General features: G+C 38.8%; 1 protein-coding gene across 2 annotated transcripts in view; it reads left to right on the forward strand.

Annotated features, from left to right (window-relative positions):
* Positions 1 to 26828, forward strand: part of LMBRD1 (LMBR1 domain containing 1) — an 88192-nt gene that overhangs the window by 33335 nt on the left and 28029 nt on the right. For both annotated transcript variants that reach the window (XM_059832972.1, XM_059832979.1), the window contains 2 exons: positions 16882 to 17007; positions 20120 to 20272. In XM_059832972.1, the coding sequence (XP_059688955.1) occupies positions 16882 to 17007; positions 20120 to 20272 (279 nt within the window). The remainder of the gene's footprint in view (positions 1 to 16881; positions 17008 to 20119; positions 20273 to 26828) is intronic.

The raw sequence follows: 26828 nt of genomic DNA on the forward strand, positions 1-26828 counted from the left end.
GAAATGTTTCAGCTCTTTACATTCATGATACTTGGGGTTATCATGGGCTATACCTGTATGGAAAACTGTCATCATGCTAAACAGCTTCAGCAGTGTCTTCTAGCTCTGGACTTTCATAATTTGAAACACTACTTCTAAGTTCTTGGAATGAAAGGAGTAACTTTTTTACTGCAGGCTTAAGAACCACTGTTTCAGTACTTGAGCACAGATCAGACTTAATTTCAATGTGTTTCTGCGAGGGCAGGTCACATTATTCCTTATGGCTTGTAACACACATTCACTGGCTCCTACTGCTTTTAAGCCTCTATGTCTCTTTCTCCATCCAGCAGTAGAGAACTAAATATTGGGGTTTTTTTCATTGAACTATGGCATAACCTAAACTTGGTCTGGTCAGTCTTTAATACTGAATATAACCTTTACAACTTTTCTACATTGATGTTTTTATCTCTACAGAGCTTTACAATGAAAAGTCTGACTGAATAACTTGATTTGTAAAGAAGTATGCAAAATGTTCTTGATCATAACTGTCTTTTACAAAAGTCTGTTCTTCAATAAATGAAAAAGTGATGTCTTTAACAGAGCATTGCTTTACAGTTCTGTATTACTAGAATTTGAGTAAGGGTAAATATCTATGCATGTCTGGATGCAGTTTTAGGTATGAAGCATCTGCAGCATCTTCTGTGATGTGTGCCTTAAATCAAGAAGTTAAAAGCAAATAGTTTGAAACTGTTTAGAGTCTTGTTTTCTAAAGCCTTGGGAATATTCTTGTTAGTCCTAAGCATGCAGCTAAACTACTGCAGTTCTTCTGTAACTTAGAGTCAAGTGTTCATTCTGTAACTGATTGTAAATCATATGATTAAGGCTATGTTAGTTCAACTGCGTGACTCTTGCGTTTATGTGGAAAGGAAAGGAACAGTTTAACTTATTACCTTTGGCTAACATCTGATGTTCATGTGGTCACTTGCTTTTCCAATCTGTTCTATTTCTTCAGTCACTGAATAATCAGCCTGTTTGTAATGGTACATGTGTTAACTTGTCATCAAGGTAAAATTTTGCAACAAAGATGAAGCTTTAAAGCTTAAGATAACTACAGACTAAGCTTTAAAACATCTCCGAAGTCAGTGTTTTCTGGATAGGTTTTAATCTTTAAGTTCATGTCCTTGCTGAAAATAACTTTCTCTTCCATGGCAGCCTGGCTCTAACATAGTCAAGTTGTCCCCACACAGCTTTGCTAGTGAATTCTAAGTGGCTCCATAACAATAGCTCATGCAATAAGTTATTTTGAAGCATTGCTAGTCAAGGAGATATTTTGTGGTAGCTTGATGTCAGGCGAAGGATAAATGGATAAAATTATTGTAGAACAAGGATTTAAGGAAGAGGGAAGAGAGAGTGTTTTAGTTGTAACTGGGTAAGAGGGTGAAATACCTGCTAAATACTACTGTTAGACTCTTAAATCTAAATTGAGTAACAAACATAGCTAATGACTTTCTCTCTTTTTGTACTGGTGACTTCAGGTGGTGTAAGTTACAGCAGGATTACAGGAGGCAGTTCAGAACAGGTTCTTAGATGTAAGTGTCAGAACACTGGCAGCTCAGCGGTCATCAGGCTCTGTGGAACAGATAGGAGAGCAATTTGGTGGATCAGCTAGTAGGTATCTCAGGAGAACTGAATTCCACTCAGCCCCATTGATTAAGTGCTTTAACTTGACCCAAATCATAAATTTTGTTACTTTAAGCCTTTTCTGACTGACATGGGTCACAAAATTATTTAGGCTATATTGCTGACATCTCGATCATGTACTGGTCAAAAAAGATTAGACGTTCGCTTTGCCTGTAATAACATGTCAGCTTTTAAATGTTTTCCTTAATTATCGGAGTTACATTACTGCAGAGCACATGTAGTGATTTTTAACCTCCATGAGATTAACACTAAGAACAAACTCATTAGCTGGGAGAATATCCTCAGTGTTTCTTTCAAACAGCTACCCAAGTATGGTTTTTGTAACTGTTAGTAAACTTCTATAAGCATCTAAAATGCAAATTGTTTTATTTAGCACAAATTTATTGCTGACTGAAATATAAACAATGTTTAAAAAAGTAGCATTGGAGATTTTTTAATTTATTGCTAGTATTCCCTACTTTGATGTTATTTTCCTGTTTATTTTTGAGCACAGATCGGTTGTAGGCACTGTTCAGCTGAATATCACAATATGCTTCTGTCCTCAAAACTAGCTGAACCTGAAAATATGTGACTTCCATTTAATGTTCAATAACTTCAGTGTGCTGTGTTGTCTATGTAGTTTCTCAGATGAAGACAATACCTTAGTCCTCAGTATTGTTGCCTTAGTCTTACTGTATTTAGGACTTGTACAAACACTGGGTGGTAAATGAGGTGAAACATCAAGCATGAGAACTAAAATAGTCTTAATTACTAATATTTTAGGCTAATTTGTTGCTTTGAAAACTCCAACCAAGCTGTCCGTGCAAATGCCTGGAGCATGGATTTACTATTTACTTTGGTTTTAACTGCTGCATTTAATCCTTCTGAAAATATCGCTTCTGTTTAACAGTAGTGTTAAGCCAGGGTGGGAGAAATGGAGGACCTATTTCATAGAAGTTTTAGGGATGAGCTCACACAGGAGGTGGTTGTTGTCTGTCTCTGATATGAGTGGTTTTTTTGTAATTGTTTGCAGGCAATCGTAGAATCTTTATGCTGAAACAGTGAGCTGGCTTTGATACGTGGGTACGCTGAGTTAGAAATGTGTCATGGACAGTGAAAACCATTTATTAGAAGGACTGCTCTCAAAGTTGGAGCAGAATACTTTTGTTTATGCTCTAGTGCTTTCATAACGCTTTGCTCACTACCAGTGATGCTCAGGCTTCCATATGTAAGCAATTTCCAGCTGTGACAGCATGACAGTGCTGTTCTCATGGACACAATTGCAATCCACTCTTCAGACCTTGACAGCGTGTGCATGCCATGTACATGCATTCTAGTTTATAGCAGGGGCTGGGCTTTTCCCAGTGGTACGACTTAATGCAAAAATTACTTCAGCAGTGGAAAGTTCCTGGGCTGTCACACTCTTCCCTAAGCCTCAAGGAGAGGTTGGCCCAGACTATAGACTCTCTGTCTATACCAGTTTGGATTACTCCACTCCCTCCACTTGAGAGAAGGAGAAGCATGATTCTGGAAGGAGTAACTGTTTTTCTCTTGGTAACTTTCCACTTCTTAGCATTCTGGATTTTTTTCCGTTTAGTCTTGTATTAAAAAAAAAAAATCACCTCTAGCTAAGATAAAGGCATTAATGCACAGGCAAGCCTGTGAGACATTGTCTGTAATACTTGCCTCTGATTTAGACATCTGACAAGCAGGTAGTTAGGCTCCTGTATTTTTTAGCCAGCATTCTGCATGCCTATCAAATTGTTTGTCCCAGTTTCTAAAGGTGGGAGGCCTTTGTGCTTAGTCATCAAACCACTGTTTGATAATTGGTGGTAGATTTTTTTGAGCACAAAAAGAGAATAGCTTTTATATAAGGGTGAATACAAGAACAGAGACACCTACTTCAAAATTTTCCACAACTGCTTAGCAGATGATGGAAAAAGAGTAGGGCAAATAGATGGGGGCACAGTATGTGGTATCTGAGTTCCCTTGTCTCTGAGCAGAGGTGGTCTCAGGTCTTTCGTTTATACTAGTTAAGAGTTGAGGATTTGCAGTATAGACATAACTGACTTTTATGTTCCCCTGGCTTCTGAATATCCTCAGTCTGTTCCATTGCCAGTGTTACAATTGTATTATTAAAGGGAAGCTAAGAACAGGTGTATCTGGTCTTCCGTATAGTCATATTCACCTTGTTATTCTAAAGAAAAATCTATTCTAAATCAACATCTAATGAAGGTTGTATTGTAATAAGTGATATGTTAGCAAATACTTTAGTGCCTAATTAAGAATGGTTTTGCATTGAATGTCTACTACTTTAACACATACTAAAAGTAAATAGGAGTGCTGTGCCTGCACTGACTGCAGTTGACTGATTTCATCTTAAAATGTTATTTCTGGAAGAGTACCATGAAACAGATGAATCAAGTGATTCTATTTAAGTCTCTTGAAGTACAACTTACCCATTCTACAATTAGTAACAGTACTGCTTTGTGTGGCCTTCAGTGGGAAGAATTAGATTATGGCTGTTCTAAAATTGCACTTCTGTATTGTGGTAATATACAATACTGTGAGAAGCTGGGGAAAAGAGGCTTTGGCACTGGCAGCAGGCAGCCTTGAATTTGAGTAGATACTGAGAGCAAAAGCTCAATTCTGTATCTGTGTACTCATAGGCTTTCTCTATGAAAGCATTTCTCTTGCTTCCACAGGAAGACGGATGCAGGGGATTGGAGTTCTTTAGATTATAAATGGCTATAGCTCAAATTATGGAACTAACAAATTTACCCCAATGACTAATCTAGTTAAAATCTATTTTTTAAGCAGTACTATTAGCATGAATTCAGTATTCTGGGCCTCTCAAGGCCCAGGTTGATTTAATGTATTACTCTGAAGTACATTGTGAGCTATTCATGCAACAAAGAACAGACAACTTATCAGACCACACACAATGTTGTAACATTTGGTATGGGGTTTTTTGGGGGGAGGTGGTGGATGGGGGACAACAGAAATTGAAGCATCGTGCTGGACTAGAGTTGCTGACAGCTGAGGACTTGTGTTACTGCGTATAATAGAAAGGTAGATAATGCTACAATTCGATGTGGTTGTCATTAGCTTGCTGGTTTTCATTTTCTATGGCTTCAAACTTCAAAACCAGTTCACTAAATTTGACCTAGTGATATGTACAGAGAAGAGCTTTTCTTGTAGTTTGAGGGGAAAAATGCAGAATTTCACTGTTGAGTTGTGAGCTTCTTCCCAGCTTCTGAATGAAGTAGCATGAAATATACCGTTAAAGCTGAAGATGCTAAAGGAATGAACCTTGGTATGAAAAATTCTTGAGTTCCTCAATTTCTGTGAAATGCTAGTTACTAATTTGGGGAGGGATTAGTAATACATATTGAACCAGAAAGCATCTCATCCCTGAAGGTAAATCACTGGGAGGGTACTAACATAGAAATTACCAGCTTAAGGAGTCTTAAGGACCTTCCCTGGGAGGGAAGGTCAGGGCTTCTTCAGAACTACTTTCAGTGATGACTTAATACAGAAGATGGTGTAGGTTTGTGCAGATGCTCTTGGTTAAAAGCAAGAGTTATTCTCAGAATTAGATCTGAATTCAAGTTTAAGCTTCCTATGAAATATCTTCAGGAGTCAACAGCTAATATTTGAATAAAGGAGCAAATTAAATGTTTCATGGCACTTCTTAACACCATATCATTCAAATGAGAATAGAAATGAGATACAAGGAAGATGATTGAGGAGGAGTAAAAGGAGTGTTTAGAGAGAGGATCTTAACTCCACACTTTTAAGTGGAAAATAAATTGGCTTGTTCCATATAGTTTTCCATGTGATGACATTGGGGACAGTCCTGCAGAATGTGGCAACTGTGGCTTCTCTGGACCTATAACAGTGTCTGGCTGTGAGGTTCTGGAGTCTGAACCCTTTTCAGTAGTGTTAACCTTCTATAGGAAAAACAGAGCTTCTCTAACACTTGATTGCAGAGGGAGATGAAAGGTGTCTAGTATGAGGCTAAACATCTTGAGGATAGTGTATAAGGATAAGCTAGAGCAGACATCTTAGTTGTATTTGACAAGTCTCTCACCTTATTGAAGTCCATAACAGTAAATTCTCAAATTGCTGCTTACATTTGCCCTATAAACTTTTGTTCTATTAGCTTTGTTTCTGGTTTTTTTACTATACCCATTCTAACGAGCAGGTTTTCTTCCTGAGGTATTTGTTTTATTAGGAGGTGGGCACAGGACTGAATTGTCTAAATTTTCCAAAAACGTAACTTTTTATGGAGTGTAGCAAACTTAGAGGTTAGGACCAAAACCAAAAATACCAATTAGATGTGTGGTAAAGCAGAATACTGTTGTTTTAACAGCATGATTTGTTTGAAATTGAGTATAACAACAGTTAGTTGAGTACTGTTTCTATACCTTATTCATATTGCTACAGTACCTTTTTTAAAAAAGTAAATCAAAATTCTGAAACCAAGTTTATGGACAGATATGCATAGCACAACTCTTGAAGCTTCGAAAGTTGTATTCTGAAGAACACTTCTGAACTCAACTGAGAGTAATGCTTCCCACTTCAGCCTTCAGCTCTTGACACACTACTGTTATAACATGCTAATGTATCTTGTCAATGATCTGCATTTTCCAAATTCCCATTGGGAAGCCAAACCTAGCCCACATTGAAGGTCTCCCATAAGATCCTCATAGAGAAGCTTTAGAGATGGGCTGGGTGAGCAGTGAGGTGCATTGAAAACTGGCTAAATGACTAGGCCCAGCAGATGGTGATCAGTGAGATGAAGTGCAGTTGGAGGCCAGTCACTAGTGGTGTATGCCAGGGGTCAATACTGGGTCCAGTCCTGTTCAACATCTTCATTAATGATCAGGATGATGGTGCAGACTGTACCCTCAGCAAGCTTGCAGGTGACACAAAAGTGGGAGGAGTGGCTGATAATCCAGAGGGTTGTGCTGGCATCCAGAGGGACCTTGACAGGCTGGAGAAATGGGCTGACAGGAGCCTCGTGAAGTTCAGCAAGGGGAAGTGTTAAGTCCTGCAGCTGAGGAGGAACAAACCCAGGCACCAATATATGCAGGGGACCACCCAACAGGAAAGCAGCTTTGAAGAGAAGGACCTGGGGGTTCTGGTGGACACCAAGTTAACCATGAGCCAGCAATGTACCTTGAAAGCAAAGAAGGCTAATGGTATTCTGGGCTGCATTAGGAGGAGTATTGCTAGCAGGTCACTGGAGGTGATCCTTCTTCTGCTCAGCCCTGGTGAGGCCACACCTGGAGTGCTGGGTCCGGTTCTGGGCTTCTCAGTGCAAGAGAGATGCAGAGCTACAGGAGGGGGCCCGGTAAAGGGCCACAAAGATAATTAAGGGACTTTCCTCCTATGAGGAAGGCTGAGAGCTAGCACTCTTTAGCCTAGAGAAGAGGAAGGCTCAGGGGAAATCTTATCAATGTGTACTAGTATCTGAAGGGAGAGTGCAAAGAGTATGGAGCCAGGCTTTTTTCAGTGGTGTCCAGTGACAGGACCAGAGGCAATGGGCACAATCTGAAACACAGGAGGTTCCCTGTGGACATCGGGAAACTCTTCCTCTCTGTGACAGTGGCTGATCACTGGCACAGGTTGCTCAGATTGTGGAGTCTCCCTCCTTGGAGATATTAAAGACCCATATGGACACGGTCCTGGGCAAACAGCTCTATGCGACCCTGTTTGAGCAGAGGTGCTGGAGCAGATGACCTCCAGAGGTCTTTTCCAACCTCAGGGATTCTGCAGTCTGTCTACTATGTGGACCTGCAGGATTTAGCAGTGGTACTTAGTGATGGGTGGCACTTACTCTATTGTACTTAGTGGTGTGAGATATCCCCTCTGTTTAAGCTTGGCTCTAGCATCTGAAAAGCTTGAGGGGACAGTGATTGTCAGTAAGATTGGTTCTTTATTGGATTGATTTAATTCCACAATACTGGTTTTACTGTTATAATATCATTTAACTCATGTTGGACAAGTTTTTGTTCCATCACAGCTAGAGGTTCTTACTATTATTTATTCACCTCAGTACAACTAATGTTCAAAAAAGTGCAATGGGCACTTCATTGAAAAACAGTATGCAATATCTTCAGAAAAATAAGTAGTTCTAAGTTCAAGTAACTACCAATTCTTGCAAGACTATTCTGTGTCAGAGGATAGTAGTAACTCTTAAATGGTAAGTGGAGGGGAGAATATGCCTGTTCTGGGGGGCAAAAAAACCCCAAACACTTAACACTTAGTCTTAATCTATGCAATACAAATTACTTTTTCCATCATTTTGTAAATTTGCTTCTTGTACAACTAAGTTTTTAAACTTGCATGCTTCTGTGAATGGATGTAAAAAATAAAAAAGTAGTTTTAGCCATGGAAGCTGCAGTTATGTTTCTTGTGACTAACTTTGAGCTTATCCTTATTAGCTTGGTCTTCTAGAATATAATGCTAAAACTCACTTCATGTTGCACTTCCTTGCTGAATACACTGAAGAATAGTCTTTTCTTTATATTAATTGACACTTTGGAAGACTGGGAACGGGGGGAAAGATGCAACTAGGGAAGATGTGTATTCTAAATTTTTAACTTAAGGGGAAATAATAATAAAATAGTAGTTTCATCAGAAGTGTAGATGTCGTCTACAAATATTCACATGATATGTTAATATTACTGACGAGCACAAACAGATGTCATTTTTCTCAAGTACATGCAATGTTTGAATGCGTGCTATTGTTTAAACTTATTTCTTGGTATGGCTCAATTTTTAACATAAACTTGAATTGATAGTTGCTTTTCTGTTTTAAGCTTTAATAACACAAAGTCTACTCCTTCGGCATTATGTAATGCGTAGTACTGAAGTACAGCACTTGATATTTGAAATTGTTTTGTAAGAAATGTGAACAAGTGATCCTCAGGGGGGCTCTGCAAATCCATGACCTTGATGATTTATACTGACAGCTTTCCCATCTATAAATGTGGAATATAACAAGAAAATGATAAATTAGGGCTGCAGTGCTTTGTTTGAAACAGTTTCACAGATGATGTAGCTTGCATCTATTCTTTCATTAATGTGTTTTGCATTGAAATGGTTTTACATTGCCTTAGGTATTAATACAATAGTTGTTGTCAGCTCCAGATTGCTGTTTGAATTCAAGGCAGAATAACGTATTACTCACACAATGATAGGCAGATTAATTTTTAAGTGATCTTGTGCATCTCATTTAGCATGTCCTTGAAGGATGATTATAATTGGCTTTGTAGTTTTTCCAAAACATTTAATACACATTATTTGATTTCTTATGAAATTGTAAAGTGATCCTTTTTCCTCCAGCCTCAAAGAGATGTTGCAAAGCTCAGTTTGTCTACTGACAAACTTAATGACCTTTTCACACCTAATTTTTGTCCAGACTATGATTTACTTTTCTTGCAGTTGACTTATTTTCATTAACAGCCAAAAAGCTTAAAGCCTTTTATAATCTGTCTAACCTTAAAAGCACTTGTTTACTACTGATTTTCTTTTAAGTAGACATCAGGTATTGAGAAATCAGAAGTTAGTAGTGTTCATTGTCATTACCACTTAATCACTTCAATGTCAATTCTTAACCGTGAAGGAAATGTAGGTATTTGATTATGTTCACTTCTCCATGAAGCAGTAAATAACAGAAATAGCAAACCAATTGGAGTGTTTTTTGTTTTAACAGCCTGATTCCTATTACACTCTTGGACAACTGTAGATATTAAACTGATGGATCAATGATAGTTTTGTACTTTGGGATTTTAGAGTTGCGTCTGGAAAGGAGGTTAATATTCTTCTAAGCCTGATGGAGCAATGCAGAAGATGGCAACTGGGCAAACAGTTATGTTCAGTATTACAACTGAGTCAGAGGTAACTTTACATATTGTATGTCCTGCAAGCACAAGTTCACTGTGCGTAATAGAACAGCTGTAGCGTAGAGGCTGTCATACTTGGTTTCTGCATCTTACAAACTTTGACTGCATTTTTTTCCCCACTTAAACATTGACAAATAAGTGGGACAATCTTTGAATCTCTATGGTGGAGAGAAAACATTAATATGAAAAATGAAGGTGAATGTGTAGCAAGATACTGTAGTGATGAATGTTAAAGAAATGGATAAACAAGTACTCAATGCACTGTTCATGTTGTGTACAAGAGACTGTGCAAGAAATGCCATACTGAACATACCAGTTCAGTTTGGTCAGTCGTCTGCTCCATGCTTTGAGATTATTTTTTTATAGCCACATTATTCAAAAATTTATATGATCTTAGAGCAACTGAAGATTGGATGCTAAAACTTCCCATGAAAGAACTGAGATTTTTATTGGTTAACATATTGAATGATTTTCTAAGCTGTATGGCATGAGCTTTTAAAAAAAAAAAAAACAAACCTCAACAAAACTAAAACCCAGCTGTCCATGAGATCAATGCATCTGAAGATGGCAGACTAGGAGACTTTCTGTTTACTCTTCACAATTTAGGGGAGGATGTGTGAACCACTGTCACTGTTTGCCATGCTTGATGATGTTCTAGAGATAAAATTCTTGAATTCCAATTTTTATTTTTAGAATGGTAGTATGTGTAGATAGCCACAGATGGAGACAGATTTCTTTAGTGTGAGAAAGTAGATGTCTATTACTTGTAGAGTCAGATTGCTTTTCAAGAAAACTGTGGAGTCTAGGTGCACAGAGAAGAAAGGTACCGTTTCAAGAAAGGTGCAGTCCAAGTTCCTCTTTAACAGGCAATACTCCTGAGCTTGTGTTGGTATGACACATGAAAGTGCACCACGCTTGAGACTGTTTAATTGGACTAGCTTACCTGCTCAATCAGAAGCAATGCTGACAAGGGTGCATTGTATCCATATGAAATGGTGTTCAGTATAGGCAACTGAACTATATAAATTGCTATGAGGGATAAAAGTATCGTCATGTGACTTCCCTTATGCTTAACAGAATTCAAATAAAAAGCTAATTAGGCTATGAATAAAGAAAATCTCTTCTATACCAAAATATTCTTGAAATAGAGGGGGTTTTGTGGGATATCCATATTGAAACAAATTAACTCGTACTTGACTTGTATTTCTTGAAAGCACTGAGTAGCCTGAACTAAAGTTTGGCTGTTTTTTGATGCGAATAGATGTGTTTTTGATCAGTCTGGTTGGTAGAATTGAATGTTTTGTCTTTCATATTCACACTTTGAGGTGAAATCTTGAAACAAGCTGTTGTAACAAAATAGGAATTTTAATATTTGTATATTGTTCTGAGCATTTCTTCTTATGCCTTTTAGACAACTATTATATCACTCTATATCTCTTCTATTTGGCTGATTCATGTGACTTCACTAGAGGGCAGTACTATGCAAGAAATATTTGTCAGTATTAATTTCTACACTTTTTGCACAAGATAATATAATATGCACCTTTTAAAACACCTCAGTGATAGCACTTAAAAGCCACATTTGCTTGATACATGGACCTCTAAAAATAAATGGAATAGGCAGTCTTTCTGCTATGCTACACAGTACTTTCTGATAACTTCTTGAGATCACAAGCTTAATTCTTAAACGTCTTTAACCAGAAGAAGTTGGTGAACTACCTTGAATTACAGTGCTGGTTGTGTACCAAACTGATCAGTAACAACTTACCTGTTCTATTTGATCTCTAACAAGGAGACATTATCCTGTTTGGGCCATGAGTTAATCATTAGACCATATCTTATTAGCTGAACATAGCAGATGTAGAAAGTGAAACATCATAACTTCTAGTTAAACTATAATGCCTGATGGCTTTAGACTTTTTGCAGTAGGTGTTTAAAGTTAGCTTTAACTCATTTAACTGTTTTCTAAAGGCATTTGCTATATTCATTTCAGTATGTTTTTTTTCTGTGCTCCTCATGACCGATCTGTGTGCTTATGGCTGATCTGGTTGACTACTAGGTGTTTCCACCTTAATAATACACCCTTTCCAGTGGAACTGTTTGGTAGCTTGAACAACTTAAAAATGTTATACTAGCAGTTATGGTTCCCAGTGGAAAACCTTTCTGGATATTTTTAATACTCAAGGGTTTATTCCTGACATAGTTGCTTGCTGCAACTTCTGTAAAACGTGATTTTACAACTTGTCTCAACTTCACTTGTTTTCTATCTTCTGCTTATGAGTGACTAACATACTGGACAACTAATAGGAAGGACTATTCCCTTATCTAGCCATGGGCTGCGTGAGCTCGGCAAGTCTAACGTGTTGTAAGATGCTGAGTCTGCAAGAGATCAAAGGATCAGAACAGCAACTCTTCCTTCTAAATTTTCACTGTGGAATGACAGGAGAATAGCTCAATCTGCTGCAAACAGGATGCGAAGGCAAGGGACACAGGAGAAGTGAAGATGAAGCAAACTGGAAGCAATCCCTTCTATTGAGGGATTTTAGTGCTTTCTCTGAAGCACAGAGTATGTTTGGGTTCAATGACATGCTGAGAGAACAGCTAGAGTATGCTTCTTGCTGTTCTTCAATGCCTACTGATACTACATAGAGTTTTGAACTAATTGTTGCTTTCATGTGAGTTACAGGCTGCTGCTTTACTGATGACAGATTTCTTTGCAAATTCCTGTCTCAAGCCTAGCTACAACTTCTGTGAATAACAAATAAGGAAGAAGTCTAAGAGCTTTGTTTAGACTGTTCTTTTTATAGGATAGGTAAGCTGGGTTTTCTGTTGCTTTGCTTAAGTTGTTCTGTTTTTTCTCTTCTCCTTTAGAGTAGAAAGCTACCTACTTCAAGAAACCTGTGAAGTATAAATATGAACTTCATCCATCCAGAGATATTATCTGTATTGCCAGTAGGCAGACTCTTAAATCAGAATGAGACAGCTGATCACAGATGATGCCTCTGACTTGCACTTACTAGGTAGTGACCTCTTAGGGTTTGGCTTTCCAGCCCTTAAGCTAACTGGTAGGGGGTGATGTCTTATATGGATGACCTGTGGGGATTCAAGAGAGGGGAATATTCTCTAAAATAAGTTGTTTTAACTATAAATTTAGATTTATTTTTTTCCTACTGTAAAGTGGGGTTTCAATGAAGCTGATCAGGCATTCAGTAACAGTAGAGAGAGCAGCCTGAGACTTTAAAGACCTAACCTTGCAGCATGTATTATCAGATACCAGCCTGCACAGTTAGTGTTTAGTACTAGATTCAGTTCATTTTGAAGAACGTATGTGGAAAAACTAACCATGTATCCTGTAATTGGCTGTTACATTTGGATGACTGTTTTTAGTACCATGCCTCTTACCTGACTTAACACTTCTAGGCAAAGGTTGTCTAAAAGTAAGTCCTGGAAACTGTTGTTTCAGTGGTGTAAATATGTCAAGACTTAATTACTCATTTTATCAAAATTCATGTGTGGGTATAAATTAACTTAACTACTTAAAGGCTTTTCTGATCTGTTTATATTCATATTACAAAATTTGAACCAACCATTTGTTTCAGGACTGAGCCCTCTCTTGGCTTTAGTGTACAGCTTTGGTTTTCCTGTGCTATCTTTGATACATTACTTGCTTGTTGAGTTGCAGATGCCCAAAATAATAGCCCATGAATAACTTAACACTTGCAGTAACCCAGGGGATTAAAACTTTGTTGAGGGCAGCCTTGAACTTCTGCATCAGCCTGAAGGGAATTGCAGCCCTGAAACTGAGCTAGTAAAGCTTCTGTTCAGACCTGTGACGCATCACATGAGATGACTCATCTTTCTGTCCTTCAGTCTGTATATGGATGTCTTGAAGGACCAGTGTGGCTTTTTTCCCCCCCCACTGATGATGGGAGACTTACTTGCATAATCATCTCACTATTAGTGTCTTTTGTATTCAAGGAAGGAACTTAGACTGCCTTTATCACTAGAGCAAGCTGGACATTCAAGTGTGTAATTCACATCTGCAAAAACAGCAAAACAATGCACCATTTCAAGAGTTGCAGTTTGCTTTGTAGGAACTTACATTCAGAAAATGTAGAACTCTGAATTTTATTCCTTAACTATCTGTTGAGTAAATACTTGATATCTGTTAATGGCGGCTGAAGAACAGGTGGAAGCCTTGGCTTAATGGTGAAATCTAATTGCTTCTAAGCTTAGGTTTGTAAAATTGTGTAGGCCTATTGTCATAGCAATCTCTCATTATTATATTTCTACATACTGAATATCTTTGGCTCTGGCTGGAAATGTTTTGGGTTTCACAGAGGGATCTTGGTTAGATTGCAGCCTGCATTCTAGTTATGAAGTTGGATTATGTTTATACTTTCACCTAAATTCTGGAGTTACATTACTAGCAGCCAGACCTGAGTGAGCTCTTCAGTGTCAATATGGGCCCAAGTCTTCATAAATGATATGGATGATGGGGTTGAGTATATAGTCACAAGTTTGAGAATGTTATCAAACTGGGGGAAGTGAGTACAACCAAATGAAGAGCCACCATAGAGACATTGACAGGTAGAAAGACTGGGCCAACAAGAATGGCATCAGGCGTAGCAGATGTTAAGACCTTGTCTTGGAATGGATTAATTCCAACCATAGTTCATGCTGGGGTCTGACCGGCTGGGGGATGGCTCTGCTGAAAAGGATCTGGAAGGTTGTAGTGACAGCAAGCTGAGCCATCAATGGTGCCCTGCTGCAGAAATGCAAACGGTGTCCTGGGCCTGCATCAGCAAGAGCATAGCCAGTAGATCAAGGGATGTGATTATTCCACTGTACTTGGCACCCCCAAAGCCACACCTGGGAAAACTGTGTCTGGTTTTGGTCCCCTGCTTTAAGAAACTGGAAAACTGTAGAGGCTCCAGGGGAGGCTTCTGACAGTGATTAGAGAGCTGAAGAATGCAGCCCTTCAACAGAAAGGTTGAAGGAATTCTTTCTTCAGCCTAGAGAAAAGGAAAATTGGGGGAGACTGTTTTTTAGCTCTTGTAGATAGTGAAACAGCTTAATGCTCTCATAGGAAATACTCTAAAGGGAGAACTGAGCCACATTTATAGACAGAGTTGTAAAGTCCAGCCTAAGTTACATTCTTTTCCTTACCTAAAATACTTAATCTTGTAGGTAGGCCTTTCTGTGGTTGTATAGCTGTGTTCAAACCAGAACTTCTAGAATGTCTTGGAAAACATGAAACTTAATCAGCATCACTAGCCTGTGATAAGAGATCTTTCCCATATAAGCTTTTACAGCAAAAAGCTTTAACATAGGACTGAAATTGCTAGTTACCCTTTGCAGCTAAAAAAATGGAGTTAACTTTATTTGAAACAGTCTGTAAGCAGTGCTGCAAATACTTTTTTTAGCTGTATTTTTGGGTGACAAATGAGGCTATGTCAGCTGTGAAGTCCTGAAATGCTGAGCAGGTAGCTAATAGCCTACCTTATTCTCTAGGAGTCTATGGTAAAAAGAATTCTAATACTTTATAGCTATGCAAAAGAAGTCATGCAGTGCAAGTTGTCACAGATCTAGCTGAATGTGTTCTTTGCTAATATATATTTCAAGAAATATTTGAAGGAAAATACTTTCTTCTACCCTTACTTAAATGCTTTAAAGTGATCTAACAGGTACTACTGTTCCCTTGCGTTGGAAGCCTGTTGAGAGACACACACGCTGTCTGCTTGTTGAACTTAACTGACACTGTTCCAACAATTTACTGGTGACTGTCACTCTGAACATAAGAAACCTAATTCCACAGTAAGTGAACAAGCCTGTCAGACTGCTAAACTTTTGTTTCATGCTTTCGTAGCCTAATACTTGAAAGTTCTTGAAATCGTGGAATATTGTTGCTTGCAGAGTAAAACTGAAGTTTGTAGACTCAGTGTCAGGTGTATATATATTGAAATGGTTATAAATTTAAATAGTAATGTGGTTTTGAGCTACAGTAATAGTGAATAAGACTCCTTTGTTAAAGGGGCTTAGGAATGGGTGTTGGTGGCAGGGTATAGAGCGTATTGAAAAAATACACCCAAAAAATGCACAGGGTCTTGCTTTGAGTACATTGAATGAGACATTAGTATGTTTAAGTAGGTTCTTAAGCAGGTCAAATCAAGTCTTGTGTACAGAAAGGTGATGTGATCTGACAGCATGTATGGTAACACAACACACTAGCATTTGTGTTAAATCTATTCTCAGTATGAAATGTAAAGCTGTGTTTGAAGGGGGGAGTATTCTTTTGAAAAGCTAGAAAACTGCTCATTTTGGAAGTTTAGGGAATGTTCAGATTTCAAGCACTGTGCTAAAATTGCATGTGTTAATTGTGATTAAGAGAAAGAAAAGAAAAACCTTCCTGCTGAGCTCTGCACCAAGGACAACGTATTACCAACAGCCTCCCACCCACAGTAAAACAAATAAGAAGCCTATGGCTAATGTCTGTAAACTGACTGGAGAAACTTCTGACCTTGGCCTAGATCTGTAAGACTCGTAGGGTAGCAGGGAGGAAATAGTGGCATTTTCTTGTTTACCTCGCCTCAAATATGTGATTCTTGAGTTAGTGGAAAGCTTACAGACTTTGCATTGGAAAAATCTGAGCACACTGTTGATGTAGAAACTGGCAAACACTTCAAATGGTATAGGATTTATAACTAAGTAAATGCCAACAAAATTTGTGAATAGGTATCTCAGCAGTCTTGGAATGTAACTGAGTTTAGGTGTTCACCTAGCTTTTGTGTGTCTTTTTACTGCAGATTTTTTTTACTAAATCAGGTACTTTCTACATAATTTTAATTTAAAATTAAGTTGAAAACTACTGGCTACAAAGGAATTGTGTATAATTTGATTCTAAAACTGTTTAAGTTCAATATCTAGAAATTCTTGTATTACTATGTTTTGATTATGATCTAAAATGGGGAAGTTAAAGTTTTGGGAAGCTAAATGATTTGACCAAAAAATCCAAGGCCTAGCTTGATAAAACTTCAGTGGGCTATGCTTATGTGAAGTCTTAATACATGCTATTGTCTCAGTGATCATGAGGCGCTTAAGTACCATTGGAACAATGCGGGATGCTGGAATCTGCGTAGCATGTTTGTTTTGCTTAAAAAAGGAAAAGAATTGATTGCCTTAAAGTCTGTAGAAGAGGGTGGGAAAAAATCAGCAGTGATACCTTATAGGTACAACATACAGCAGCTTTATCAGATGAAAATGTATGGCAGAAAATTTGAGTATGTATGTTTCCCTTTTATCTTAGGCTTATGGTATGTCAGCTTTGCCTCTAAACTTGATTAAGGGAACTACCAGTGCAGCTTATGAACGTTTAGAGAACACTGAAGATATTGAAGAAGTGGAGCAACATTTATTAAGGATTAAATCAAAGGTATGGTCTTCACTGTTCTCACTTTCTTAATGAATTTTTTTTCTTGCTTGCTGTTTATGGTCATACTGTAGAGCATTTTTGTTCCAGAAACAATAGCAAGTCAGAAGTGACTAGCTTGCAGTTATTTGAGTTATTTGGAAACAAATGTGGTCACTTGTGTGGTAGTGATCAGGTTTTCTTTATTAGTCCTGTAGCAGTAGTTACTTCTGTATAGCTAAGAATGGTGCTGATGAGCTAAACTCAAACTTTTTCCAGTCCTGCTTGGGTATATGGAAGAGATACTTTGTAGAAGTTAAGAATATTAACCTCACTTAGTCTGCTGTCAGATATGGCATCCAATTTGTTGATACTTACTCAGTGTAGTTATCAACACTGAATACTTGCCATGTGGAGCTGTCATGAGTTAGATTCATCAAACTATTAATCATCTTTATGAATAAATAACAGCCCCAGATATTCTTTCTTCCCAGTTAATGTACCTTGCTGTTATAAATAATTTTTATGAAAATCGTACATATGGAAATCTCTGTTCTGAGTCTTAAACATCCCTAGGATGTTAATACCATTTGCAAACCCATGATGGCTTTGCAGCTCACTGAAATGCTGTGCCTAATGTAAGCAGGACATTTTTAACGATGTAAGAGTGCAAGCCAAAGGAGGATAAGATTTCTCCTTTGTGTACAAGATGCTAAGGATAATCTCCCACCCTTTTCCCAACCCATTTCAGATAATGGTTTGACTAGTGTTTTCAGAGCCCTGAGTTGAGGGAAGGGCCATTAAGATGCATTACTTATATCCAGGTAGTCCATCTGTGCTGTTGTGTGCTCTGTGATAGTAGACCTCAGCAGTGTTGAAACAGTTCCAACAGTCTTCCCTTGATACTTGGCTACCTATACACAGTGTGGGCACCTTCAGTGTTCTAGAAATCTTGTTGCATAATGAAACCTAAGAAGTAGTCTCCCCCAGTTTAAATTGTAAAGTTTTAGTTTTGTACAGAGTACTACTACAACAAAGGCATCTGTATTACTGAAGCCAATATGAGAAAGTGAGAAACCCTGAAAAATGGAGCATTACTTATGACAGAAGACTATGTTGGATTATGAGAGCTTGCAAGCAACTGGTCTTGTTGTTCGGTCTAGCTAACAAATAGGATCAAAAAGTAGAAAGTCTTTAAGTTACGTCTATATTTTAATGTGACCATTATTACAAACTAATTTTACTTGATTTATGGAGTATGGTCAGGATTCTGCCTCAGTCTGTAATTGAAATCTTAGTTCTTCAGTGACATTTGCATGAAGTCCTGAAGAAAGTGAGTATTAGTGAGGGTAATGTACAGTGAAAACTAGAAGTATGAAAGTATGCTACTTAATCTAATCAAAAGATTCAGAATGTAGTATGGTCTTCTATATTGTGGTTTAACCCCAGCTGGCAACTAAGCACCACACAGCTGCTTGCTTACTCCCCACGGTGGGATGGGGGAGAGAATCAGAAGAGTAAAAGTGAGAAAACTCGTGGGTTGAGATTAAGACAGTTTAGCAGGTAAAGCAAAAGACACACGCAAGCAGAGCAAAACCAGGAATTAATTCACTACTTCCCGTTGGCAGGCAGGTGTTCAGCCATCTCCAGGAAAGCAGGGCTCCATCATGCATAATGGTTATTTGGGAAGACAAGCACCATCAATCTGAATGTCCTCCCTTCTTCCCCCAGTTTTATATGCTGAGCATGACATCATATGGTATGGGATATCCCTTTGGTCAGTTGGGGTCAGCTGTCCCGGCTGTGTCCCCTCCCAACTTCTTGCACACCCCCAGCCTACTTGCTGGTGGGGTGGTGTGAGAAGCAGAAAAGGCCTTGACACTGTGTAAGCACTGCTCAGCAGTAACTAAAACATCCCTGCTTTGTCAACACTGTTTCCAGCACAAATCCAAAACTCAGCCCCATACTAGCTACTATGAAGAAAGTTAACTCTATCCCAGCCAAAACCAGCACATTCTGCTATTAGTACACCTGGTAGCTTTATTTCATTAGTCTTAAATAATGGGAGCTTGGACTGTTTGCCAAGTCTTTCAAGTCACTGAGGTGCTACACAGGGTATGGAGAATATGTGTTCCTGTTAAATTGGAGGTCACAATATACTTTTAAGTGCTAGATGTGCCTAGAGTGTGGTCTTAGTCTTGTAACCTTTTGAGAAATTTATCTAAAATAGATTTGCTTTAACTTCATCAGGTGTGAAGTGTTTTACTATTTGCAGGAAGGCTCTTTTAAAAGAACAGGAAAAAAAATGAATAATGAATTTCAAATTTTAAAAATATATAGTAGGACATGTACTAAAACTACAAGAATCTTTTTTATCTAAGGGTCAGTTTGTTATACAGTAGCATCAACGTTAGTAACTGAGCCAAAATGGTTTCTTAATGCCTATTTTGTTGCTTTAGCTTATTAGCATATAACTGAGATTTAAGGATGTGCTACTCAATTTACAGCAGAGTGCAATGGCACCTGCTCAGTATTTAGAGGCTCAGAATTAAATACCTTCTTAAACATAATAATCAAACAAACAATTATCTGGTACACTCAATTAATTCTTGGAGTAACAGTGCCTCTTGTTTGGATTTCTGTAAGGTTAATTTTTGGAACAGCAAGTTGTCTTGCTCTTGCAAGTACAAGAAACATAGCTGAGTATCTGTAGTGGAATGCTGGAAAGAAAATACAGATGCCAAGCTTAATAAATTGGCTTAGTCATGGAATTTGATTGGAAGGGACCTCTGAAAGTCATCAGGTTCAACCCTCTACACAAAGCAAGGACCCCTTTCAGATTAGATCAGGTTATTCAGATCACAGCTGGGCATTTTGAGCTTTTCTAGCCATGGAGACTGCCCACTCTGTTAAAATTTTGGAACAGCCTAATTGTGAAGAGTGTTTTCTACCACTAATAGGAATTCCCCTTGTTTCAGCTTGTGACTTTTGCACTTCATCTCTTGCTATGTGTAGAAACAGTGTGAATTATATACTACAAAGTTTTTAGAGTTGTTGTAACTCATTAAACTAATGTCAAGTCTATTTTCTTGATTCATTGTCCCTTGATCTCTTGCACTATTTTTTTGGTAACCAGTGCAGAGATGGTCGGCCTCTGTCATCAAGGGATAGACGGACTGTACAACAACTAGAAGAGAGACTAAGGACACTTCGAAGAAGAGAGAGGCATCTGGAGTCTATTGAGAAAAGCTGGTGGGCAAAGTTCTGTGAAGCTATCCGACCTCTAAAGGTAAGACTTTTTCTCTCTTTTTGAGACTTAAATTGGAATAACTTCCAGCTTTCTTCTTCCCATATCATAGAATGGTATGAGTTGGAAGGGACCTTAGATATCATCTAGTTCCAGCCCCTCTGCCATGGGCAGGGACACCTTCCACTAGACCAGGTTGCTCAAAGCCCCATCCAACCTGGCCTTCAACACTTTCAGGGTTGGGGCATCCACAATTTCTCTGGGCAACCTGTTCCAGTGCCTCACTACTCTCATGGTGAAGAATTTCTTCCCAATGTCTAATCTAAATCTACCATCTTTCAGTTTAAAGCCATGACCCCTTGTCCTGTCACTACATGCCCTTGTAAAAAGTCCCTCTGCAACTTTCCTGTAGGTCCCCTTCAGGTACTGGAAGGCTGCTATGAGGTCTCCCCAGAGCCTTCTCTTCTCCAGGCTGAACAACCCCAACCCTCTCAGCCTGTCTTCATAGGAGAGGTGCTCCAGCCCTCTGATCATTTTTGTGGCCCTCCTCTGGACTCACTCCAACAGGTCCATGTCCTTATACTGGGGGCCCCAGAGCTGGATGCAGTACTCCAGGTGGGGTCTCATGAGACCAGAGTAGAGGGGGAGAATCCTCTCCCTTGACCTGCTGGTCACCCTTCTTTTGATGCAGCCCAGGATACAGTTGGCTTTCTGGGCTGCAAGCGCACATTACTGGGTCATGTTGAGCTTCTCGTCAACCAACTCCTCCAAGTCCTTCTCCTCAGGGCTGCTCTCAATCTGTTCTCAGCCAAGCCTGTATCTGTGCTTGTGATAAATCATAGGTCAAGTTTATTCATCACCAGCCTGAATATCAACTACTTTTTTAATTACTATTATACTACCAATGACAGCCCTATTAGCAAGCTCTGTTTGAGCTCTTGGAAAACCTTTTACGTTGCCTAAAATATGATTAAGGTTGAAAAGGAGCAAGTCCTAGCTGATCTACTGTAGTGCCACTGCCATAGAAAATCTGAGTACCTTATTTTTCTCAGGCATGTGAAAATGGGAAGAAGAGAAAGAATTCTATAGCTGTCAGGTAGCTTAGGTTACTCTAAGATACATGGAGCCAGCAGAAGTGAGATATGTTGAGAATGTATGCATTTGGAATGAGCATCTTGCCAAGTAGTTACTTGATCAACATTAAGCTAGCTGCATAGAACTTAGGTCTTGATACTTAACTGGTGCAAAGGAGACTGCTACTGGGGCAAAGCTTTGATCTTGGTCTCTTTTTGATCTTAGGACTTTGATTTTGGTAGGTACTGGTTTTTAAAACCAGGTACTTTTATAGAACAGTATTGCCATATATAGTATTTTTTGCCAAATAGATGTAGGAAGAAATTTTAGCATTACTTTAAACTGTAGGCTGCACTTTGAAAGGTTGAGGCAGGGGCTAAAGCAATTTCCTGTAATGTCATTGCTACTGTTAGTGCTGCGTACCAATGGAAATGGGATGAAATTGCAGTTGAACAAAAGCTTTTAGAGTGAAATTCTTGGTGGAGTTATCTTTCTATGATCCATTAGAAATCTACTCTTAGCCCTTTCATTTAGAGGACAAATATCCCTAACTAGTCACTTTAACAGTTTGGATGCTTCCTTTGATTCAAAATAGCTTGCGTAGTTTCTTTAACTTTTCACATTAACCTTAAATTTGAAAAATGCGTTGGCCATATCTATTGTCTGTAGGACTTTTAACAGTTCATTGTGTTGTCATGGGATAGCATACAGTATCATTAGTTACTCAGAAATTTTCACTTAACAGTCAGGATGGTATTCCAGTGTGTCTTTGTCCTTGTGGTTTGAATGCTTTTTATTCTCTCATAACTGTGACAGTCACTTTGCATTGTTGACTTAAGAATCGGAGACTAAAGGGGAGTTGCAGGTGGATAACTTTTCCTGACAAATTTTCACTTAGAATAGGGTTGTGCTATGAAGCATGTTACAAAACTTGTTTACTTTGACTTTTCCTTGAGCTGTCCTGTGAAGGTGATAATGTCCATCACTTAATAACATCTTAACTCTTGCAGGACTGTTTCACTGTTACTTTAATAGCATTTGAGTTGTATTTGCACATACGTAACTTGTCAATCATTCAGTTAGTGGCTTTCATGAAAAGGAGATCTTTTAATATATATCCATATATATAATCCATATATAATATTTCTGATCAATATAGAAGTGCAGAAGATATCTTGGGGCTTTGCTTACTGCTTTTACAACACTTAACTTCTGTCTTTAATGCAACTTGTATATTATTGTTCAAGAATGTGGCCATTTCTCAGACTTCAAGAGAAATTCCATTTGTTGTGAGGCAAGTACTAGATATGGAGAACACTTTCTCATTTGTGTTTGGGATGGTCAGGTTTATGGGAGTTGCAGACTCTTACTAGGACTGACAGAACAGAATAACGTGTTCAGGAATAGCACTTAGTCTTGGAGGTCTTTTTACAATGTTAAATTAGTATCTACATCCAGACTTCTATAATCATATTGACTTTGCATAGTGTCTTCCTATATTCTTGCTTTAATTATTTTGTTACACCTAAATATCTATTAGTATGTGATTCGTTGTTAAACAAAGTCAAAATGTTTTTCTCTGAAGAGTAAGCTTTCTTTGACATGGAGTGAAGTAAATTTTGAGAACAATTGTTTTATTCAAAGCTAAATCAAACTCAAAGATGAAGCTGTTAATTTTTTAATTTAGTAAAAAGCAACACATCTGCAAGATCCCAAGGAAATGAGTAATGGTCAGCATGGGATTGTCAAGTAATGTCAAACTAGTCTAACATACTTCTACCAAATATAACCTTTCCTGTAGATAGCTAGAAAATCTACTGTTTCTCCTTTCTTTATTATGGTTTCTCACACTTTCATCTGATACTCCCAGCAGCAAGAGAAATGTGGTATACTCTAGGGGTAGGTATAAAAACTGTTCAGGGTAAAAAAAAAAAAAAACAAACAACTCCAGAGCACATAGTTATGTTTGCTTAATATATGAAAAAGACTATAGGTTGTGGAGCATGGAAGTCTAATCAACAATAGTAAGTTGGGAGTATTGCATCAGTTTTTCATGGGGTACTTCAAAAGAGTTGTGAACCAACTGAAGAGATGCCTAAGGTGGGTGCCTAAGGTGAGTAATATAAGAAAACGAAGGGTTCCGTTTTGAAGATTGAGACCTGTGTGAACAGAGCATGCTTATATGGCTTAGCTTAAGTAGGAACTTAAAGGCCTTGACATCAGTCCACGTATATGGAAGCAACTACAAAGAGCACAGTGTTCTCATTTATAAATAAGTGGTACACTTGAACTCTAGCAAGGGAGAGAGAAACTGTTCTCCTATGTAATCTTAAGGATAATGGGGACTTTGTATAGATGTGTCGGTCTCTCCACCTGCTGCTGAAGGCCTTCAGGGAAGCATAGGTACAGGTAATGCCATCTTGAGGATGGAGGGCTATGGTATTCCTCTTTTTTCATTTTTTTAAAATGGGAATTTAATTTCTTTCCCACACACATTTCTCTGGAGAGAGCTGAAAGAAGGGAAACCGTAGGCAATTGTCTGGATAACAGCCATGCTGGCAGAGTGTTAGTGCAGACTGTAGGTGCTGTCAGGAGTCAGTTTAGTTGCCTCAAAGAGGTGGTGTGGCTAAATTGACAGGCTTTCTTCCCCCATTCACAGCTGTGTCTTCTACATCAGGGAGGTTGGCAGCATGACAGGCAAGAGGTGTGAGTATTTTATGTCCTAAGTTCACATAGTGACAGTTTAATTTTAAGTGTGTTGCTTCACCTAACAATCATTTTTAACCTGTGTTTGCCAGGTTACCTGAAACTTCCTGGAAAGAAGGTCATGTCATGCAATAGTGTGGTGGGTTGACTTGGCTGGCTGCCAAATGCCCCCCTAGCTGCTCTCTCCATATCAACAGGATGGGGCAGGAAATAAGATGGAAAAATACATGGGTTGAGATAGACAGGGTAATCACTTACCAGTTACCATCATGGGCAAAACAGAGTTGAAGAAAATTGCCAATTAAAATTGATTCAAATGGTGAAAAACAGACTGTTTAAAACACCTTCCTGCCCCTCACCCATTCTTTCCCAGGCTCAACTTCACTCCTTTAGTCCTAACTCTGGAGTGGCACAGTGGGGATGGGGAATAGGGAGTTGCCATCAGTCCATTACGCCTCTCTTATGCTGCTGCTTCCTCCTCAGACTTTGTTCCTGTTCCAGCATGTGTCTACTCCATGGGCTCTAGTTCTGGTCAGAAGAACCTGCTTCAGCATGTGGGAATCTCTATAGGCTGCAGCTTCCTTCAGAAAATATCCACTTGTTCTGGTGTGGGGTCCTCCATGGGCTGAGTGGTTATCTGTTCCAGCATGGTCCTCTTAACAGTCTAGGGGGGGAATGTCTGCTCCCTTGTCTGGCACAGCACCTCCTTCTTCTCTGAGCTTGGTGCCTACAGGGCTGTTTCTCACTTTCCTCTTGCTCCTCTCTACTGTCTAGTATTTTCCCCTTTCTTAAATACGTTTTCCCGGAGGGTTCAGCAGCTTGGCTGCTGGGCTCAGCTTTGGCCAGCAGTGGGTCAGTTGGAGCCAACTGGAAACCACTGTGTCCAGCACAGGGCAGCCTCTGGCCTCTCCTCAGAGGACACCCCTACAGCCCCCCTGCTACCAAAATCTTGCCATGTAAACAAATACTTACAAACTTACAAATAATGTTTCCTGTGAGGAATCCAACTTTGCTTCTTGGTCAGTATAACTGTTCAATAATGTGCTACCAGTTTTCTTTACTTTGTTAATGGATACCAGTCCTAAGAGGATGACAGCTCTTTTGTGTTGGTTCAAAGTTAAGGAATAGCTGTCCTAAACAGATTCACAGTTTCTTTTTTGTTGATACGTGAGTACCACTTTAGGAAACAATTGGGCAGGTGAGTGTTCTTTTAGCTTTTTAGAGGGATGAATATTGACAAATTTTGGAATTTAATTTTGAGGCTTTTTAAAGTACCACCACCTACGTTTGTGGATCATGTGGTCATGCCTGCTCAGAATAAATTAATTTCTAAATTCCATGGTTATCTTAGTAACACTTGGGAATTATCCATAGATGGAAACAACTTAGCTTGACTGAGATCTGGGAACAAGGATAGAAGGCAAAGAGTTCTCTGCGTAACTCAAACAAGGATGATGCAGGGGCCAGGGGAACGTTTAGGAAGTTGAAGGGAGGTACCAGGGAAAACAATGTAAGCAGAACACGAGTAATGTCAGAAAAGACTTATCAGCTTGTGACTTATGTGCCATAGCAGTGGAAAAATACACTAATCAATAGAATATTTCTAAATTATTTGGCCTGATTTATTAAACTGAAATGCAATTCAACTTTCCACTACGACCAAGAAGTAGCATGCTTCCTTTTTTACTATTGAGAAATGCCTATATTGGTATCTTTGTCTTGGTTTTTGCTTAGCCATGTCTTTTAATCCCATATGTTTGAATGTAAAACAAAGCTTTAAGTAAACCAGTTCTTACTGTCTTCTGCTTTAGCTGCTTCCTTACTTGCTTGTGTAGAGGCTTTCTATTAAGATGATAAAGGAACTCATTTCAGGCAGCAGTGTAAGTTGTATTAGCAGGTATTACTTCAACTCTTTTTTTTTGTAATATCTGTAGTCTTGCATAAAAACATGGTTCACTGTTTTCTGGCAGTTACTTGTATGCATACTAGCTTGTACAACGGACTGTAGATTAGAAGACTCAAGCAGACACATAGAGGTGATCAGTCATGTAAGTGCAAGGCAGCAGCTCTGAAATCTGTTTTGTAGCAAATGATTGAGTACAGGTGGGTGTGGGGTCTGTGTTTTGTAGCTGAGGGATATGAGGATGTGGCCTGGCAATGGAGCAGTTCAAACTTAATTGTGGTGGAGGAGATAACGTAGCTTGAGGTATGGTGGTTGCATTGAGGCCCTGCTTTCAAAAGGACTAGGGAGTAGGAAGTAAGACTGTCTTGCATTGAGAGCTAGCAACCCTTGATCTGTGTTAAGAGAATTCTTTCTTATTTGTAATGACTTTACTAAATTCCTCTGTGTGGTGTTTGGCTGAAACCCAGGCCCTTTGTTTTTGCCTCTTCTAACACTAAAAGCTTTTCAGCATCAGTTGATAAATAGTCCTGCTATGAGAACAAGAGGTTTTGATTAAGTGCTGTCCTTTGCTCTGAAGTTGAACATGTAATCATGTTCTTAGGCGCTTGGATTCCTTCTCAATTGTGCTGTGGCACAAAGCAAAATTATTTTGTGAATTTTGATGGCTAGGTGTATCTAGAATCTTTTGAAGATATTCTAGTGGGTTTAAAGCTAGTAAATAGCAGTACAGTAGTGTCCCAGTAAGATTGTGGATGACAGATTTGTCTTTTGCTATAGGTGACAAGTAAAAGGCAACAGTGAGTGTATAGTTCCTGCTGCAATGTTTTTTCTAGCCTATCTTAGGCTTTATGCGGGGGGGAAAGGAAAGGAGGTACTTATTCTTTCCCTTACCCAGATACCAAATGATACTCAGCT

Source organism: Gavia stellata, chromosome 2, assembly GCF_030936135.1.
Source record: "Gavia stellata isolate bGavSte3 chromosome 2, bGavSte3.hap2, whole genome shotgun sequence".
Lineage (NCBI taxonomy): Eukaryota > Metazoa > Chordata > Aves > Gaviiformes > Gaviidae > Gavia > Gavia stellata.